Source organism: Chiroxiphia lanceolata, chromosome 12, assembly GCF_009829145.1.
Source record: "Chiroxiphia lanceolata isolate bChiLan1 chromosome 12, bChiLan1.pri, whole genome shotgun sequence".
NCBI classification, from domain to species: Eukaryota; Metazoa; Chordata; class Aves; order Passeriformes; family Pipridae; genus Chiroxiphia; species Chiroxiphia lanceolata.
In genome coordinates this window covers 13,797,745-13,818,901 of record NC_045648.1, presented here as the reverse complement: position 1 = coordinate 13,818,901, position 21,157 = coordinate 13,797,745, and the positions used below count along the sequence as shown (strand labels likewise).

Sequence of the window (21,157 nt, the reverse complement as noted above, 5' to 3'; positions counted from 1 at the left end):
CTAAAGTTAAACTGAACTCTTTGGGATTGTGTTTGGTGGTATCTTGTAGGAATGAAATCTTTGCTTCCAAATTAAAAACTACAAATGAAGCTTGTTATTTTGAGGGGCAGCTCACATGTAGAAATCTGAGAAAATAGATACAACTTCTTTTAAAACCTTTTACAAACAGAACTTTTATACCCATAAACATTTAGATTCTCTGCTAAAATCATCACCATTCACTTTCCTAAGTAAGAACTCAGTCCTTTTGCTTGAACTTACGATCTCTGTTCTGTTTCACGAGGAACAAGAGTTTGGTTAGGATAGGTAGATGGGTAAAGATCTTGCTGCAAAACCAGAAGTGTCATCATAGCATTAGTTTTACACCATTCTTTACGTAGAAGAAATATATTTGCTGTACCTAGATCATATGCATAAAACAAATTATTAGAAGTGAAGCAGAAAGCCTGGTGCAGAAAGCAGTTGTATTCTCCCCAGTGTTTGCTAGTTGAATTAAAAAGACCACGGTGGTCATGGCTCTCTAATTGTTTTGAAATCACCAAATGTGGTGCCAAAGTGGTGTCAAACACACAGGAAAAGAAAACTCAGTCCTACAGCTAAATAATTATTAAACCCACATTTGGCTCATCAGGAACAGATGTGTTTTTGTTGAACACATTTGAAGCACTGAGTATTTTTGTTTCATTTAATATTTTTGTTTACAGTCCATAATGTCATGAGTAAAAGATCACTTCTGCTTACTGCTGCTATGGGACATATTTCCCTACTACTTCAGGATAATTAAACAAAAAAAATTAGTGCTAAGGCTTTGTTGACAGTGATAGCCCCTTAGCTGCTAAATCTGCTCTCCCATCCATCACTACTCTCAAGCAAAGCAAGCATTAGTTTCTCTGTGACTTATCTAGGTCTTTAGTAGATCAATAGCACAGCTCAGATGTTTCAGACTCTTCCCTGTTAATTCACATTTATCTTTTCATCCAAAGAAGGTAAATTACCTCACAGAGAAGCTGTGTTATCCCCAATAGTGGTTTATAATGTTGCAAAGTCAGCATGACCTACATATCTTATCTCAGCTGGAACGCATTTGTCACTGTCTCCTGTTATGATCATCTGGTAAAACGCCCTAGAAAAGAGGTAAACCTGCAAAATGGCTTCACCACTTTCGTTTAATGACCTTTTCTGCTGTGTGCTCCTGTATCACCTTCAGTTAAACTGCTAAATAAAGGGAACTTACTATTTCCCCTTAATGCTCTATTCCATGGGTTTTATCATTAGCATTCCTCAGCAGTCTTCACTTCTGGTGTTGGGAGCTCTTCAGTAGCTGCTGATACTGAGAACTGGTTCATTTATTAAGATGCTGTGTTCACCCTGAGAAAGGACTGCTGAGTTTAACTCTACATTTGTACAGTGGGCTGCTGGTCACCTGAAGCTTTTCAGGCCCTGACAGTGTTTAATGCCCTTAGGAAAAAGAAATGAGAAGCAGGTCACTGACCTGTGAGCTGTAACCAGGCTGCTGCAAGAAGAAATGCTGTATGGAACAAGAGTTTGATGGCATTTGGGACTCATTCCTTTCCAAACTATGGTAAAGTAGATATTTCATTATATACATGTATTAATATATCTCAACATATATAAAAATATATTCTAAAAACTTAATAAAGAAAATTTAAATGTAAATATACTTCTAAGGAGTCTGATCCAGCTGGTTGTTAAAACAGTGCATTTTTACTCTCTTTCCTCAGATGAGTGGAGCAACTCTGCCTGGACTGAACTCTGCTCTGCACGTGTGAAATTCTTAGGTCTTTGAGAAATTAGTTGGTGTCATCAAGGAGCTCTGCTTTTTGACATGACAAAAAGGTAGGTCTGTTTTCAACACAGTGCTTGATCTTTTCCCAAATAAGAGCGAAGGAGGGGAGGCTCCTCCAGGGAGCAGCGACTCGCTGTGACCGCCCGGCTGGGAGGAGCAGCACAAACAGGTGCTTCCCCCTCAGGTGGGCGAGGATCCCCCGGCTGGGACGACCTTGGGGAGGAGAACGGGATGTGCAGGGACAGCCCAGCACAGAAGGGCCTGCCCAGGTGCACTGCCCGTGTTCTGCACCCCTGGGAAACGTGCAGAGAGCACGGACAGGGAGGGGGGGCACGGGAACAGCCCCTGGTTGCTGTGGGGAGGGCACCAGGAGGACTGAGCCGGGGTCTTTGGTGTGGGGAGGGCACCAGGAGGACTGAGCCGAGCTCTTTGCTGTGAGGAGGGCACCAGGAGGACTAAACCGGGCTCTTTGGTGTGGGGAGGGCACCAGGAGGACTGAGCTGAGCTTTTTGCCGAGGAGCACAGTCAGAGTCTGAGAGGGCAGTGGGTGCAAACTGAAAAAAGGGAAGTTCTGGCAGGATGGGGGGTGAGAGGGGGCAAAAAACCCCCCCAAAAAACAGATGCCCAAACTTTAGGATAGAAGCCTGCAGTTCCTGGGGGAGCTCTCAAGAAGAGATGAGACCAGCAGTTGCATCTGAATTGAGGGAAATTATTGTTTTCCCTCTCAAAGTATTCAGTTTAATGGGAGAACAGGGTAAGGGTATATTGGGTGTTTCTATGAAGTTTTTTAGGTATTTTCCCCTCCCTGTTCCCTACATGGGCTGACTGTATGTGCTGAAAGGTTACTTCCCTTTCTTTGGAAATCTGCAGGCACAGTTTGTTTCCTGAGCTGTCCCTGGGGCTTAATTTGTGTTGGGGAAAACCATCAGGGCATTAAAGGTAAGAGTTTCTGACCACAAACTGCCATAAGGTGTCGAGGATAAAAGAATTCTCTGGTTGCATTTTTTTTTCTGTTTTGTATTTTAAGCACGCTGCAGAAAATGTAGAATATACAGGAAATTAAAGAACAATGAGGCTCCAAGGACTAGAAAAAACCTCAACATATTTTTCCACTGGGAATCTTTCTGGATATTATTCTGTGTTCTGTCTCTTCTGTGAAAGGTACACTGCTCACAAATAGTTTATATGCAAATACAAGCCATCTCTTAATTTTTTGTGAACTGACTCCTTGGTCTCTGATATGTATTTTGTTCAAGCATTTTTAGTCCCACTTTTCTGTCTGAGTGCCTTGCTGTCCTGGAGACTGAACCAAGGTGTGCCTGTGCTCTCATTTTAGAGTGTTGCTGTTCCAAAATGAACACATCATGGAAGCAAAGATGGAATTTTACATCTGAAGGCTGTTTGCTGTTATTTCCAGAAGTGAAGTGAGTGGACTTGATTTTGTTCTTTTGTTTGGTAAGAAGGAAAATTCCATTTATTTCCAGTGAGGCACAGAGCTGTTTACTGGGGAGAAAGGGCAGCAAAAACATCTTTTGCACCTTTATCCCACCCAGCCTTGCCACCTCCAAACCTTGAGCACTGAAAGTCACTGCTGTGCCAGAGTAGTTAAAAGCTTCCTTCTTTCTCAGTCAACACCTTGGAATCATTGGGGGATAGGTTTTTTTGACATTTATGTGTTTCTTTGCCTACTGTTGAAGAAACTGTTGAATTTATTTTTTTTTCCTAAGGAAGAGAGCTGTAGTGGTAACACCACTTGGAAAGAACAAGTAGGGAAAGTTTATGATCTTTTTCTAACTCCTCTCTCTCTGCTTGTATCATCTTATTAAAGGCTTGGCCTCCTGTAATTTACTCCCCCTTGTGGGAAAACACTTTTCTCATTAAAAGGGCAAAGAGTAACCAACACATCAGAAAGAATTCCACCAATTTGGGAAAATTTGTAAAAGATCAGGAACTGGTTTAAAATAATGAGTGTACTTATCCCACATATGTAAGATATAGGCACATCACACAGCATCAATACAAACAAGCGGACTTTTTACCTAATTCTCAAAGGTGTTCTTCTCTTAAGATTCATTAATTTTAATTAATTTTATAAAGTCGGTGACAGTAATGAATTTGAAATGCTGCTTTAAGTAAGCTTAAATGTCTTTAGTATCACATAACCATGTAGGAAGGAAAATAAAGTTGAGGAAAGTGGGTGGGCAGAGTTTGGGGAACTGGAGGCCTCAATGTTGGTTTTCTTCCTGGGGTGAAGTCAGTCCAGAGAAACTCTGGAGTGAACAGTTGTTCTCCAGGCAAGGTCTCCCTCTAGAAAAATTAAGGGCTGGGTTTTGCTGGTTGGGTTATCCAGGTTTGAATAAAGCACGCTGTGTGCCAAGCAGCGTTACAGAATCGTGTACAGTGATTTGTTCTGGTGATGTTTGTGGTTCATGTCCGTGGTTGATGTTCTGCCTGTGCCTGTACCTCCCACACCTGTTGGGGCCCCACCGTAACAGAGAGGAAGGAGAGCAATTCTTAGCTAAACGCCACCACATGGGTTTTGTGGGTATTATACGTGGGTCAAGTGCATTAATTTAACGATTCAAGAAATGCTCTTAAATATAAATTTCTAAAGGTCTCGCGGTGACGTCATGCGGCGCTGGCCCCGCCCACCCCGAGTCACGTGCAGGTCGCGTCACCCTCTGGGCCAATCAGCGGGTGGCGATTCACCCCGGAAGTTGAACCCATTCCCCGGCAGCGCCGCGCGTTACCACGGCAACGGCGGCGGGATGGTGAGAGCGGGACGGGAACGGGGAGCGGGAACGGGATAGGGAGCGAGCGGGATGGCGAGCCTTTCCCTTGTCGCCCGCAGGCGTCCGAGGAGCGGGAGTGGAACAAACGGGCCGCCCGGCTGCGGGCCGAGCTGGAGCGGGAGCGGCGGCTGGATGAGGCGCTGCGGGCGGTAAGAGCAGCGGGGGCGGCGCCGGAGCCGCGCTCGGGGAGGCCAAGGACGGGCGTTCATCTGGCCTTACCTTCACCCGCCTAAGGCTTTCTCCTTTAGCAAGCGTTTGCTGACTGGTTTAAGTGCACAGTCCCTGCCTCCCGAATGTCTGTGCTGAGAGTTGTTACGGGGTGGTTTGTTCTGATTAGGCAGAGGAGAACAGAAAGCAGAGGGCGCTGCAGCTGGAGCGAGAGCAGAAGCTGGCGGCGGAGATGGCCAGGAGGGACCTCGAGAAGATGAAGGACGAGAAGCTCAGGCAGCAAGTCAGAGCCAACAGGTATCGCTTCAGAAACCTCCGGGCTGTATCAAACTGGTACCATGGTTTGGGGAAGTTGTAGCAGAATCGGAAATGAGTAGGACCTGGAAGGGAAAGTTATTTTGAGGTCAAGGTATGATAGAAGTTAATGTTAGGCAAATTTTTTCTCAATAAGAGAAAAAACTCTGATCCACGAAGTTTTCATTTTGCACACATATTTATGTATATATATATATGTCATATATGTTACATGCTCTTAGGCATATCTCTGAGCTCATGTGTATGTCTGTATACCTGTACTTATATAGTTAGATGAGAAGTGTGCAGAACCTATATTTCTACATAGATATAGAAATATAGGTAACTCTTGTTTTAAAATTAATTTTTTTTCTTTTTCTACCCTTTAACTAGAGCAATATTTTTCATCAAAGTTTCCCCTGAAGTATGGTTGGGGTTTTTTAAATTGTGTTTAACAGTGATGGAAATTTAATTTTCTCCCCCTAGGTACTTACCTCCTTGTGATAGGATAAATTTTTTTTTTTTCCCTTTCCAGTCTTGAACTTCGAGAGTTAGAAAGAAAGCTAAAATATGCCTATATGAATAAAGAACGAGATGCACAGATGGCTGAAAAAAAAGCTTTTTACGATGAGAAACTGGTAATTAGCTCCATAGTGAATCCCAGCACCCAAGTCCTGCAACTCTTTGTATGAATTGTGCTGAAAATTTTTCCTTTGAAGCTGACCTTTTTAGCAAAAATAATGGTTAGGCATTCAGTGTTATTGAAAATACCTTTTGTGCTATGGAGGATTAATTAACCAGTAATAACTAGGTAGAAGAAAAAGGTTTACTTTGCCATTTCAATGAAAGGAGTAATGAATTAAGCTGTATGACTGCTTGTAGCTGTTATTTTGCTAGATTTGTAGTATTTATCCAAGTTAAAACTAGGTGCCCTTTGTACAGTAAGTGCTTAATGCTTACTATGGTGAATCCTTACCTCAGAGTCCAGCTGTTGAAAACATTTACTGTTGTTAAACAGGTATCTGGATAACTTCAGAAAGAATCGTGAATTTGTATTGATGTACAGAATAATATTGGTGATCAGGCAGGTGATTCTGGTTATGTTAATGTCTTATGCAGAGTTTAGTGTAGGCAGGTAAAGAACATGCTGTAGGGAGGATATTCTCTGCAGTCCAACCTCATTCCAATCATTTTGCTGATGTGAGCAAGTCCCACTGGTGCTCAAGGCTGCACTTCTAGTGCTCCTCAAGTTAGACCCTGAGGCTTCCCTTCAAGGGTACCACTGACTGCATTAAGCTGTTAAGCATGTTAAGGCTCTATATTTATGGATTGAGGTGGAAAACCTTCCTTTCTGGTAATGCAGCACAATTCCTTTCCATGCTGTGTGCTTTTTCACTGCGTGTTGTAGAAGTGGGAGTAAAAAGGAATCTTGCTTTGGTTTTTCCCCCCCAGAAATGGGAGGATGAAATAGCCCAAGAGATGAAGGAAGAGCACGACAGGTTAATGCAAGAAGAACTTGCTGCAGAAATGAGGCGCAACCAGGAGAAGATAATGTACCATCAGGAACTGGACAAACAGCTTGAGGAACAGGAGAGGAAGAAGCAGAAGGCCTATGAAGAGTTTCTGAGAGAGAAACTCATGATTGATGAGATTGTAAGAAAGATCTATGAAGAAGACCAAATGTTAGTGACTTTGAACTTGTATTATTTGTTAATTTAAAACAAAACAACTTCTATCATTCTGTATAGGAAGCTGATTTGTATGCATCTGTTCCATAGAGACTAAGGCCCATTTTAGTTTTCCTTGGCAACATTTTGCTGACAGGAGACTGACCTGGGTGAATTTTTCTGTTGAAACATCAGAATGCTCCAGTCAGTCTTGTGTCCCTACCCTGCCACCTTTCGCCACCTCTCTGTTTCCCTGCCTTATGGACTGGGACAGGGAAGGAGGTTTCTGAGGGCAGAGTGGTGTGTGGGGGTGTGTGAGAGAGAGTTTAGTGTAAATAAAAAGTTTAGAGGTTGTGTGGACTTCCTTCTCTTCTTTCTCTTTGATGGAGTGTGTGTAAAATGCAGTATTAGTGAGGACCTGTGTGAACAGTCTGCACTCCTGAAAGATGCTAGACATGAGATTCCCTTCTTGGAGCAGCTCAGTAATAGGTATTTTAAATTTAGGTGTCTAGTTTCTAGCTGACTGTTTAAGGAGAGTCATTTAAATCTTAATCTCTGGGATATATTAATGGTGAGGTCAGTTTAATGTTACTCTACAGTAACAGTAAACTATTTGAACACTTTTTTTCCATCTTCTACAGGGAAAAACAACGAAAGTTAGATAAAGTGAGAGAAACTCAGACATATATTGAAGAATATATAAAAGAACAAGCTATGTGGAGGAGAAAGAAAAAGGAAGAGATGGAAGAAGAAAATAGGAAAATTATGGAGTTTGCCAACATGCAGCGACAAAGAGAAGATGATTGGATGGCTAAAGTTCGAGACACTGAGGAGAAAAAACAGAAAGTTCAAAACATGGTATTAAAAATTGAAATAGTAGAAAAAAAATTGTTGTATGTTTTTGTCTTTCATTTGGAAACCTTTCCTTCCTCTAACAGGTTGCTGAGACTATGGAAAGAGAACAACAGAAGCGTCAAGAACAGGAACAAATCCGCCAAGAGCTGTATCTGGAAGAACAAGAGGAGATGGAAAGGAAGAAGGAGATGGTAAGTGCTGGCAGGTGGATGAAGGGTTTTATTTCACACTTTGGATTTGCTAAGTCTGCAGTGTTATTTGTGACTTTGGGATGGTTTTGAGGGACTCCTTGAGCCCATTTTGAACTATTAGCTGTCTCAAAGCAAAAGGCTTAATTCTGACATGGTTTTAGGAGTATTAAATGAATTTTAATTGTTTTCGATTCTGTTCTGGCACAAAGTATTAATTTCCAGCACTATTTCCTAAATGTTCTTAGTCAGACAAGCAGTTTGTATATTAGTTTAGGTTTTGGAGAGAAGATTCTGTTCTTTGAGTTTCCTTTTCCATTCCTAATTTTATTTTCAACCAGGAAGACAAGTGAAGGTTTTGAATACCCTTATACCCCTTTCTACATTTATCTTGTGAGGGAGTAGCTTTCAAGTTCAGGTTTAAGCTAAGGAGGTTAATTAACTGCTTTTTTTCTGCATGTCTATTTGCTTTTCCTGTGGGCCTGCCCACACTCTGTCTTACCTTGCTGTGGGTGACAAAATGTAGCACAGGTTGAGATACCAAAGTGGTTCTCTTGTTGAGTCACTTTGTGCTAGTAGGGGAAAAAAAAACCCTCCTTTTGTTTTGGACTGAGTTTTGAGAATCTTGTGACATTTGCCAAACTGATTAATACTGGAGAACCCTGTCAGATATGGAATGTTTGCTCCAGTTAGTTATGCTAACTGGAGTAAATTTATTCCAAGAAAAATCCAGTAGATTGGCTGATGATGGTGATTTTTCAAAGTCTGTTCAGTAACACAGCATTTTACTAAATTCCTTTTACAGGCAGAAATTGAAAAGAGAATAAGGCAGCGCCTGGAGTTAAGGCAAACCTATGAAGAGCAGTTTGCTATGAAGGCAGCAGCACAACGAGCTCTGCGGGAGGAGGAGGAGGCCTTCCGGCAGCAGATGTTGGCCAGGCTGGCAGAGGAGGATCGGATCGAGGAGCTGAACGCTCAGAAACGCAGGATGAGGCAGCTGGAGCACAAAAAGGCTGTGGAAGAAATCCTGGAAGGCCGTCGCAGACAGTTCATTGCAGACAAAGTGAGAATTTCACACACGCCTTTGGTTTGAGCCACGGTGTTTCAGTGTGGGAACACTTGTGCTGTCCTGAGGGATGTGGCTGCTGTCACTAGGGAAAGGTGACAGGGGAATTGTAGACAAATGTGTGTGGGGAAGGAGGCCTTTGCTTTGGTTTGATGACAAGAAAAAGCTTTTAGAGCCAACTTTTTTTGTAGCTTGAGAGGCTGGGGTCAGCAACATGCCTGGACCCGTGTACCTGACGTGCTCTGCAAATACCTCCTCAGGAGCCATGGGAGCAGTGGAACAACTGCTGGCCAGTTCCCTGTCCCTGGTCAGCTGCACTGTGTGAGGAGGGGAAGTCCCAGCCTTGCTTTTAGATTAAGTCTCTTGAATTCTGATCTGAGGAAGAAAAGGTGTAAGCTGAAAACAGGTCATGGAATCCTATACTGCAGTTTTCAGACCTTGTTTATGGGGTATAAATCACATATGTAATGTGATTTGTGATTTCTAGTCATCAGCATGAGAATTCATGCCTGTTGCTCTTTTTGTGGGATTAGAGCAGTAGGACAGGAACAGACTAACTCGTCTGAGAGCCACAAAGGCAGAACTGGACACTTAATCTGCTTTCAAAAGGGCAAACACTTGGAGAGCAGACTCACCCCAGGTCCTGCCATTCAGTCCTCTCTTTTGTCTGAGATTGTTTTCCAGTTGCCAGACATACACTGTTTAAACAAATGTTCACAAACTGAACTTAGGAAAACTTGTTTACTGTAGGAGCGTGAAGTTGAAGAAAGAGAGTTAGAGAAGAGAAGACAAGAAAGCATCCGTGCAATTGTTGAAGAGGAGAGGCAGAAACTCCTGAAAGAGCACGCCTGGAAACTGCTGGGTTATCTGCCTCGAGTAAGTGAAGTGTCTTGTAAATGCTTTGTGTCTGTCCTGGAAATCACTTTTCTCTTGGATAGTTCAAGGTGAAGCAGAACTGTGTAAATTCCTGGAGTCAGTGGGTGTCCTTATTGTGTCAGCTCACCTGCACTCAACCTCTTACTTTTTGGGTTGGGAAGCTCTTTACAGAAATGCTCTTTGGGCTCCCTGGCAGCATTGATACCTTGTGCAGGACTTGCTGAAAGCACATCTGGTGCTTGGAATGTGAAACCCGAGTTCTACAGCAGGGCTTTTCTAGCTAGAAAGGGGTCCACCACATCTTACACCCTGTTTCCACCACATTTCTCAGCTGGGGTTTTGGGAGCAATTTTGGCTGGTCTGCCAAATATTCCAAGTTAGCATGGAGGCAAGGCCTCCCCTCTGCTGCAGTGCAAGGAACTTCAGTGCTTACAGAAGCATTTCAGAGCTCACTCTGTTCATCCCTGGGTTTTAAAAGTTAAAAGGATGGAAGCAGTTATTGCAATAGGAATAAACTACCATTTATTTTGTATTATGCTTCATAATTGGAAAGATCTCCTGACAGTACACAAATGAACAGAGCTGCCATAGGGATGTAAAACTACATTTAGAGTAGGGAGAGAATTATCCCACTAGTTAAAAGAAATTCTGCAATTCTGGAAAATGTAAATAGAACAGAGTATAATTTTTATTCAGACATTAATATGATAATTGGTGCAGGAATTTGTAACATCTGGAGTGAGTTGTTCTTTAATGTAGATTAAAGGATAACTCATATTGAAAACATTTTGAATATACTTTGCTGGTTTGAATTTGCTGTTGTGGGAAGCCTTGGCAATGTCAGTGTCCAAGGCTCACCCGTGTGCCACGAATGATGTCCTACTTTGTTCACTGTGTCTGACTTGGGTGCTCCTACATCACGTTACTTCACTCAAAATGGTTCAACAGCAAAGTGGTACCAAATTTGAAACTTTCCAATATAAATGCAGTTTGTATTTTTTTTTCTTTTCTAAATGCTGCAAGGTATGCTCTGTGGGTCATGCATATTTTTAGCTGTAAAATTAATTTAGAATTAATTGTAAATTTAGATTTCTGGGTTCCCCTGCTTCCCTTCCCCCAGAAAAAGTTTTTGATTAAGTTGTCCAGTATCAGTTTATTTCCCAAGTTATTCCTTTGTAGGAGCTAATGCAACACAGCTAAAGGGGAAGACAGAGCCCCAGCCCAGCCAGGGCCTCTTTTCACTGCAGTTTCTTAATTTTTACTAAAGCTGCACCTGCTGTGCTGGGTGTTACCACTTCTGTGAGAAAGAGAATGCAGCTCAGTGTTGTCTTCTGGTGGGTGCAGAACAACAGAAGTGGCTCTAGGTTGGCACCAGGTACACCACTTTATAACCCATCTGTTCAAGTTTTGTGATGCCTTTCAGGCTTGAGTTTCAGGTTTGTTTTAAAGGTAACAACGGTATTATGGATACAAACTATCCATTCTCTTGATGGAAAATTGCAGAGATCCATAGAAATCTCTCTGCTTTGTTTTCCCTTCTAATGTGTGTTTCTTTCCCGTTACTGCAGGGGATACTCAAAGACGAAAATGACATTAACATGCTTGGAGAAGATTTTAGGTTGGCTTACCAGCAGAGAAGAGGTAATGAATTATCAGAAGAGAGCTGAACCCTTCCCCAGCTCAGCTCCTGCTTTGCCACTAGGTGTCAGCTGATTCCCAGTGAAAACTTCCATTTGCTGTTAACAGTGAGGAGCTCCTTTTTAACACCATTAAAAGTCTCCATTTTAAGACCAAAGTTCTCAGCTGATGAGCAGTTAGTTTTATAAAGCTGTGTGCTGCACTTGCATTTTTCATCAATAAACTGTTCTGAGTTCTCAATTCTTCTCAGTTAGTGGTGTAGCAATGTTAGAAATGTTTTCTCCAGCAGCACAGCAGAAACCAAGCTGGTGTAAATACACACATGTATTCCCATTTGGACTACAGGATTCTCTTCATGCACCAGTTCTGGGGGGAATGGGAAGATTTGGCTGTACTGGCACTACACTACTATGATCCTAATCCTCCTCAAAGTGGTAGATCTGAGATACTTTGCTGGTAGATCTAAGGCAGAGACATTGTTCCATTCTGAGGTCAGAACCACTTGTCTGTACCTTTCAGTGCATCAACTGACTGTTTTTGTGCCATGTTCCTATTCACTTACCCTGAGGGAGGAATCCATTGGAATCACTGAGGTCTGATAGGGCTTCATGGAAGCAGCACAGGCTTGTATTTCTCCTGTTCATTAGTGTACACATGGTATGCTCAGCTCATCTACCCTTAATCTTTTACCTAGTTCTTGATTCCAGTGATGACTGGTGCTTGTAGAGCACCTGTGAATAGTCACAGCTCCTGACTTATCCCCAGGCAGCAGCTGATGGCCAGGGAAAGGTTTAATATTTTCACCTTGACAAAGGAGTCTGTCTGGGCAGTGAGGGGCAAGTCTCATGTGTGGTTATGCCAGCCAGGGGGGAAGATGTAATGACTAAAACAAGTTATGATCATTTCTATAAAAGAGCTGTTGGTGCTTAAATTAGATGCCAGACCAACCAGCTTTGAGGGGAGATCTGTTACAGAGAACAGACAAGGCCAATTTTCCAACCACGTGTTTTAAAAAGGACGTGACATTTTCTTCTCAACTGGATCACTGGTTAATTTATTTCTGTTGCAACAAGGAGTTTTCTGAGACTAAATCTTGCCTTCTTTGGATTGAATATTACCATAGATAAGGTATAGTTTTAAATGCTAAACCAGAGCAAACTCATTAACAAAGTTCACTTGTTGGACTATTCCTTGCACGGTCTGTGCTTCTCTGCTAGTTACAGAATGGACAGTTTGGCCTGACACTGCAGTAGAAATTTGTATTTCATACAACATTACAACCCAAGCTATCAGGCTTACAAAAGTTAAACAATTTAAACATAAGCAAAATCAACAAAATCAATTCGCTGGGATATACAGTTATTGACTATTAACAAGGATTCATATACAGTCCCAAAATAATGTACCATCGGAGTTGTCTTTCAAACAGAAGCTGTTTTTTAATGGAATCAATAATTTCCCCACTCAAGAGCTTTCATGAATTCCTCTTCAGTAAAAGAAAGCATCTTGGCAGCTTCAATGTGCATCTTAAGAAAAAACAAAAAACAATTAGGAGCAGAGGTAAAAGAATGTGCGTGACCAATACAAAATCTTGGATAACTGGGATAGCTCAAAGGGGCTTCAAATCTATATTTTGATGTTTTTTTTTTTTTTGGTACTGTGGTCTGATGGATGTTCACCTGTTCCAGCTGAAGCTACTAATCATATTTTTCTGCAAAAATTTATAGTGTAGGGATGTGATAAATTTTATGCTAAACACTGTAAGTTCAGCCCTAGTAAAATAGGACTGATAACTTTTCCTAGTTCCTTATATTGCTTTAAAAACGTCTCGGGTTTACTGAGGCATGGAAATGCCTGAAAATCTAACAACTTGTGATCTCTGAAGAACACATAAGGAAACTGGTCCATGTTCTCTCAAGCTGATCTCATTCATTCAACAAAAGGCCTGTGTGAAGCAGACTTGAAGCCCTTCCACTGATGGTTAATATTGAGCACATGGGACCTTCAGCTGCCCCTCTCTGGTGCCTCCTGCCAGAAGCTGCCGGGGCAGGGGCTGCCCCCATCTCCTTCAGGTTCTTCCAGTCACAGTCTGTTTGGAAAGGACAACAAACAGGATCCCTCTGCTCTGAGTAAATGACATTTGTTTGGAAGACAAGGTAAGTGGCTTCCTCACCTGTCTCCAGTTCTGACACAGCATTTGCAGTTGTTTAAAAATATATTTGGTGCATTTTTGTGATGTTTGTCTGAGACTCTGGGTTTGGTTCCCAGTCAAACAGAAATGCTGCTCTGTGACACCATTTCAGTGACTTCACATTCCAGGGGACAATGAGCTGCCTCACATATAGAACATATGTTGAGTGAATGCTGTATAGTTTTTCTTCTCAAAATAAACTTGTAGAGCTAGAAGGGTGAATCCTGGTATCTCCCCAGCATCCTGTTACTGCCAGGAAAATTCTCTTGCACTGGAAATGCATGAGCAGCCTCACTTCCTCTTACTCCAGTTACCTGTCCTCCTTTGCCCTGTGTTGGGCAGGTATTCCAGATTCAAGGGTGTATTTCCATATTGCAATTCCCAGTTCGTGGGATAAGTGTGTGTATTTTGTTCTCTCAAGTTGCCACTTCATACTGAACTATTCTTCCTCTAGGGGCTCAACAGCTTTGAAAGTGTTTACAAATTGTCTGGTGATCACTGCAGGGCTCAAAGGGTAAATAAAATGTTCTGGTTTTCATCTCTAAGGCTGGCCCTTCTTAAAGGGGGTTCTGCTCAAAAAGCCACCACACATTGCTTGCTTTAGCTCTCTTACAGCTTTGGTTTGAGAGCACAAAAAGTGCACTGACTTTATCCCAAAATTAATGACATGAGTTTCAGCAGAGTAGGATTTGGAGGTGATCCACTCTGTGGTGTTTAGATCCTGCCCAGACAGCTCTGCAGCCCACAGCTCTACATGTCTCATGCAGCCTTGGAAGGGAAACTGATACAAATGATTGCACACATCCCAAGTATTTGTAAGTGAAAGGTTTGATGGAACTAGTAAGTGGAAAATTGTTTGATTTGGGCAACATCTCCCAGTATAGAGTCCTCTCACTTTAATTTCCTTTCATGTAAACTCACAATTTCTTTTAGTTTGCACCATCAAAGTTCATTTGACTGGTCTATGCTGAAAATATATTTCGAGAAATATATTTATCCACTCTGCAATGTCAGAGGTTTTTCTTTTCAAGTAAAACACCCCTCCTTTTGGGAACATCCAATACAGCTTTACCAAATATGATAGTTAAATACACTTTGAGCTGTATTCCTTCTGCAGTATTAATCTACTTCTCACTATAGCAGCTTTCTCTGGAAGCTGGATCACCAATCATTCAGCATGAACTGGCAGAACTTATTCTACCACCTCTCCTCCCTTCAGTCTCACCTTCAGCTGCTAAAGACTCTGCCCACCCTTCCATGCCCTGAGGGAGATGGGAAATGGATGTAGGATCAAATGACTTTCAGAGTAAGGCTGCAAGTGCAGTGTGGATGGGAACACCCTTGCAGCCAATGTTACTGCATTGTGTGTGATTCAAAGTATGCAGGATATTCCAGGAATTACCAAAGGATGGAGCTCAACTCCCCTCTTTCAGTTGAGTAAATACACACCTAGGTTAAGTGCTCTGTCTTTTAATTTTTTCTTTTTTTTTTTTTTTTTTTGTCTGACACACAAGGACATATGCATCTGGACACAACTGTACGTGTCCAGAACACCTCAGCATTTAAATAAGAAGAAACAAATGTTCATAGAGAGGGACACACTTTGAGAACCCTGGAAGAATGCAGGTCTAAAATGCAGTGCTCACTCCTGAGGGGTGGCACTGTTAGAGCTGCTGATCCAACAAATAATGTGTGTGTGGGGAAAAACTAAAAAATCTCACCTGCTCAAATGGGTCCTACTGACACAGCACAAAGGGAGTTGCTGTTACTACCTGCACAGTGTTTGTTCTTGAACAAACAGATCTCCTCAGTCAGTAGTAACCTTTAACCATGACAGGATCCATTCCTAGTTAGGAATGGGGTGAGTTCAAAAGCAGAGCAGCCTTTGCTAGAACACAAAATGTTACCAATAGGCTCTGGGAAAAGTGAGGCTGCTGCTCTCTTGCACTGAAACTTCCCAGTGCTGGGGCTCCAGTTCCAGGATTACCTGACTTGACAACAGACACATTTAGCTAGAGGTTGTTTACTGAAATGCACCTGTACTCTGGTCCTTACCTTTTGTCTCTTCAAAATATCAATTAACTTTAACTGCTTTTTAAAACCTGTAATTAGCTCTCCTTTTTGTTTCTGCAGTTTCTTGTTTTCTGTTTTTAATTCTTCAATTGTTTTGAGTTCTTGGTTAGCTACATCCTGCCAAGGGAAGAAAAGGAGAAATGTATTATTTATGAAAGTGGTGCTTTTGCCAATGAAACCTGGCTTTACATAAGAAAGTGAGGAACAGTAGCCACCCCTGACATTTCTGAAAAGAAATGGGATTAATCAAAATATTCCCACATTAAAACTTGAAAAAAAAATGTCAAAGATAACAGCCCTGGTTTGCCTGTGTATGTATTAGGTGTGTATGTGTACTTCCCCCTCTTTCTAAACACATCTTATTTTCACACAAATGAGGAAAATCAGAAAGGCTTTAACTTTATTCTGTACGTTTCTTGCAGTAGCATCATCCAAGGTAACTTATCCAGGCCTTTGGTGACTTGCTCCAAGTTAATTTAGGACTGCCTGGGAGAGATATGATGCTTCCAAAGCTGATCAAGCTTTTTGTCTCACTCATTGTTTTCCTAAGCCACTGTACCTTGTTGCTTTGCTTCAGTTTGTTCAGCTCCACTTTATACCTTTCCACCTCCTCCAGGGCCCTGTTCAGTCGAACCTCTGTGGCACTCTGACTGGCTGTGGCCTGCTTTTGTACCCGCTTTAGGTTCTCCAGTTCCTAATTAAGAAGCAAAGATAAAAACAAACATGGTGAATAATGGGTGTTTTAATGAATCTCATATCAACAGCACATGTACAACAAGGCTCACCCTTGAAAGCTGAAGCGTCTGTGGAGTTCTTTGGCCTGCAGATAGAATCTGTCTCAAAGACAATTCTACCGTTAAAACATCCCCTTCTCCTTTGAAATCTTGAAAAAGGATCTTTCCTATCTTGGATTGATCATGGAGCTGAGCATGTAAGACCACAGGACTGACTGAAAAACCCTGTATGCTCAGAAAGAGAAAAAAATGTTGCCATGTCCACTCTGTGGCAGATTTTGGAACGGTGGCTCGTGTTCCCAGATGCTTCTTCCCACCCGTTCCTTTTACCTCTTTTCCCCCAGAGATTCCTACATACAGTTACCACCAAGAAGTTAAAGGAGCCCACTGAAGATGGCTGAGGGGAGTAACTATGTCATCTGGCAGAAAAGAGTTCATCGAGTGTTTATGGCACCGAGCAAAACAGCTCCCTCTTGACTCTGCTGACAGTGTTTCATAGTGCTGTAAGTGGGGAAATGAGAAGAAGAGACCAGGTTGAGGAACAGAATAGTCAGACTAAAGATCAGGGAATACAGAGAACAGCCAAAGTAAGAGAAATGAGCAGTTCTGGCAGAAAGAGCACATCTTGTCTTTTATGAAAAAGAAATAGACTTTTTTTTTTTAAAGTATCAAATATTTAGTAATGGGCACAGAAGGACTTTTTTTAACCAAATCAAGGTAGAGAGGGGCCTTGTTGTTAACCTTTTAACCTCAGACTGCTTCAGTAATTGTTCTATTTTCTCAATTCCACACCTGCTCTATGGTGGTTATTTAAGACTTCCACATCATTTATCCAAGAAATACATACTAATTGACCTCTTTGTCTTGTATCAAGATGATGGAGCTGTGAATAAAGTCAACTAAATCTTTCATGCTATGTATTTTATTCTGCATTAATATGAAAAGCTTTGAAATACAGTCTTTCAAGCATTTAATGACCAAAAAAATAGTCTGCATGCAATGCAAATTACTTATCAGCTAATCATATCATTTAATGAAAGAATTCTAAGAATTCTCTTAGGGCTTTTTGACATTTACTGTCACACATAATACCTTATCAAGGATTTTTTTGCAAGTCATCCAGTGAGGGTATATTGTTAAATGTATTTGACTCCCGAGTTTTTAATCCTAAAAATACCTGAAATAAGTGTTTTATTTTGTAACTAAGCAAGGTTTCTGCCAATTCTTCAATACTTAAGAGTAAAAGCAGGATTAATTTTCTCATATGCTGTTTCTCTAAGAGGTGGGGATAAACTACTATGTTTGAAAAATGCATCCCATTTCAATTTCTGGATTTTCTCCACTGCTCTGGCATGGCTGAGGCACTTGAGTAGCAGCAGGGACTGTGATGGCACAGAGCTCACCCAGGAGGAACCCTCCCAGTGGCCTTCTGTCCTCCCAGTAGCAGCATCCACAGCACCTCTATCTTTAGGAAGGCTCTGCAGCACCTGTCCTCCCCAAAAAACATTGGAGAGGGAACTTTTACTTAACATCAAGCCCTTCTTAAAGGGAAATTATAAACCCCCTGCACAAAGCCTTAGAAGGAGTAAGAGTACAGCTTTGGTGTCTCCCTGACCATTATCTAACATTATAGCTTAGACTGAATTAATGAGTGAGAGAACACAGAGGAAGGAATGTTCTTGTAGACTGGTGGTGAAAAAAAGACAGGAAAGGTGATAGAATTTATTAGATCAATTAGATAGGAAAAAAAAGAGGAATGCTGGAAAGAAAAGGAGGGAAGTTTCTGGGAGCATCAGAATTCAGCTGCTGCCTGAGGTGGGTGTTGCAGCAGAATGTTCACAGAGACCAAAGACCAAAAGAATTAAATGTAAAAACAACGAAGTAGTTTCCATGTTTCAGGTGAATTGTGAAAAGCAGATGAGACTTTGCCTAAGCACATACAAAAAAAGGACCTGAGGGATTAAGGAAATTGCACAAACGGTTGATAAGGAAGTTTGGGGAAACTTGTATCACAGCCAAAGTCTCCTATCATCTGTGTTGGAACAGAAATCACAACCAAAGCAATAAAAGCCCCCTAATCAGAGGTTACATTTGTGCTATCTCAACTACACAGAAAACTTTCTCTGGACTGAAAGTATGAGTCTTGAGAGTTTAGCAGCACAGTAGCACCAGTTCAGGCCTGTGTTCACAGGAAATTGCTTTTAAACGTGTCTAGAATTAATCTACACTACATTAATTATATAGTGTTGAGTAATACTTCAGACCTAAAAATTAGAACAGTTTTCAGACTCCCAAGTCCACAGGAGAATTAAGCAGTTACTGCAAAATTATTTTTACATGCATGGCTTTTGCAGTTAAATAATTTCTTATAGCAGAAAAAATATGTAAAGTAACTTCTAAATTAGCAAGGAACCATTCATTACATATACTTGCCTTTTTTTGCTGCATTCTGGATACAGTACCTGTACAGCAGAAGTGCATAAACTTTTCATCCCAACAGACATTTCCTAAATACTTTCTAACTGTGACTTTGTGCAAGAACCAGCATTGACTGTCTAAGGAAATGCTGGAAATTGGCATCAATTTAAAACTTTTGTTTTAAGAAGACTTTAAGTGCAGGTCAAACCAACTTAAGTCCAGGATGGTTTGGATATAACCTGTCCTGTCTTGCTTTCAGAGAAGGGACTAAATGACTTTGTAAATCTCTTGGCCCTGTTTACTGTGAGTTGATGAGTAGTGTAAGTACTGCTACTGAATATTTTCCCTGACAGAATCACCATCAGGGTACTTATTTAAGGGAACTTAAAACTTCCAAGTATCTGCACAAAAAACCCACGAAGACCATTTTAGCTGTAAAATGCCAGAACTACAAAGCATTAAGACACAAGCAAGCCTACACAAATGCATAGTGTGATTTAACAGAGGTATAATGAGACTTTGTTAGGCTAAGTTGTGTTCCATTTTGCCCAAATTTTTAAGTGAAACATTCTCATTGCATGTACTACACAATACTCTGTGTGTTGCATGATTTTGAAGTCAACCTCTGTAGCTCTGAGTAATTAAGGAAAAACACATGCTGCCCTTAAGATTAAGTTCCAAACAAACAAAGCTGTGTGTGCAGCCATCTGCTGCCCCGGGCACGGACACCACTGTGCCAGTGTGGGTGCAGCAGCAGCCACAGTAACTGGGATTCAGCCACACTGGAGTGGCTGGTTTTCCAACAGTCCATTTTCAAGAACAAAGACACATCCCTCCCTCTACCTGCATACTAATATAAGCTGCAGGTGCTTTCTAAAAAAATGTTCATTAGGTTCTACAGTTTACAATAGAACTCCTATTACAGAAGTAATTTTTTAACAGTCATAATTAAAAGCAGAAAAATAAAACTTCCTTGTATTTTTTAGGATTCCTTTGTGACTTTGACAGCAGTTTCTGAAAAGGTTGTTTTGTCTCTTGTGGGTCTTTTATACAGGAATTTAATTTTAAAATACAGGAATATGTGATTGTAGAAGCAGAAGAAAAGCGGTTAGCAAAATATATTATTTCTTCCTTTAAAAAAATTGATTAGACCATTTAAAAATACGGTTTCTAAAACTGCTAACAGAGATCCAAACACTACTGGGATCATTCATATCAAACTAGGGTACAAGGGGTGATTTGATGTGGGGTTTGTTCCCTTTTGTGAGATAAATGAGAGTAATATCTGCAATACCTTTTCTAGTGCAATGACTTCTTGTTGTAACCCTTCACTTTTTTTGTTTGCTTCCTGTGACAACATTTTGTACTTCTCAGTGTGACTCTGCTGCACGCTGATCGCTCGCTGCAGTCTCGAGTTTTCTTCTTCAGTATCTTTAAGCCGAGTTTCTAAATTCTGATTTTGATCATCCTGTTTGGCAGTCAATAGCAAAAAAACCCCACAACTAAATCATTGCAAGGAAGCAGGAGGATAATGCAGTAATAATGTCTTGTAAATAAAAGGCAGTAAAAATATACACACTATAGATACAGAGATAAGTTTTTAAACATTACATGGTGACAACAAAGAAAACAAACCACTATTTTACCAGCATAATACTTCAAAAAACAGTAACACTTCTTTCATTTAATTTTCTACAGTCTTTTACTTGAAACTGTCTTGTAACAGTATGTAAAACATTTAATTTCTCATAGCTCAAAGGTTTTGAGAAATATCAAAGTGTTACGGAATAATATGAATAACAGTGGGACATAGATATTTTGTGACATTTCTGTGAGAATAGTTAAATGCACACATTAGGAAAAATTATGGGAAAAAGAAGAGAATATAATTACTGATAAACCAATCCATTATGTTTTAGGAGATTATCTGCTTTTGACTTAAAAGCAAGCTAATGATCCAGGATACATCAAGTATTCAAATTTAAGATTCTCTTAACATCCAGTGAATCCCGTATTCGATTCATGACCTACTGGCAATTACATCCCACATTAAGCATTATAATTCAAGGCATTTTTCTTTTATAACCTTTGAAACTTTATAAGTGAATACTAATGCAGGTTATTTCAGAGACACATTATGCCCTTCATTTCTTTATGAAAAAGAAATCAGGGCACACACACAGAAATGGAGTCTGTGAAAACAAGTCTCTTCCTGTTGTTCTCTCAGCCCCTTGGAATACAAGCTTCTCACCTGGGAAATCCATGTGCTTTATCTGAGCTTCCTGTGACCACCTGCACCTCAGAAACTCCCACTTCTTTACATTTAAAACAGGTTTACTCCTTCCTTTTAACAACTGGACTGTGAACTGGAACCAAACCCAGAATCTACC

The 21,157-nt window shown here is 41.0% G+C and overlaps 2 protein-coding genes and 1 long non-coding RNA gene across 4 annotated transcripts in view; 2 read left to right on the top strand and 1 right to left on the bottom strand.

The window, feature by feature from the left end:
* The first annotated feature begins 1,487 nt into the window (after positions 1-1,487).
* Positions 1,488-2,772, top strand: LOC116792660. The gene is made up of 3 exons (XR_004359218.1): positions 1,488-1,582; positions 1,743-1,857; positions 2,678-2,772. It is a non-coding gene; the product is annotated as an uncharacterized LOC116792660 (long non-coding RNA).
* Positions 2,773-4,422: 1,650 nt separating this feature from the next.
* On the top strand, positions 4,423-11,593 carry MNS1 (meiosis specific nuclear structural 1). The gene is made up of 10 exons (XM_032699800.1): positions 4,423-4,578; positions 4,659-4,748; positions 4,937-5,064; positions 5,597-5,699; positions 6,514-6,743; positions 7,370-7,586; positions 7,667-7,774; positions 8,577-8,834; positions 9,588-9,713; positions 11,282-11,593. Exons 1-10 carry the CDS (start codon positions 4,438-4,440, stop codon positions 11,378-11,380), a joined length of 1,500 nt encoding a protein of 499 aa, XP_032555691.1. The 5' UTR covers positions 4,423-4,437; the 3' UTR covers positions 11,381-11,593.
* Positions 10,380-21,157, bottom strand: part of TEX9 (testis expressed 9) — a 24,901-nt gene continuing 14,123 nt past the window's right edge. For both annotated transcript variants that reach the window (XM_032699801.1, XM_032699802.1), the window contains 4 exons: positions 20,062-20,235; positions 16,175-16,309; positions 15,598-15,732; positions 10,380-12,877 (listed from right to left, as the gene is read on the bottom strand). In XM_032699801.1, the coding sequence (XP_032555692.1) occupies positions 12,800-12,877; positions 15,598-15,732; positions 16,175-16,309; positions 20,062-20,235 (522 nt within the window). In that variant the 3' untranslated portion in view covers positions 10,380-12,799. The remainder of the gene's footprint in view (positions 12,878-15,597; positions 15,733-16,174; positions 16,310-20,061; positions 20,236-21,157) is intronic.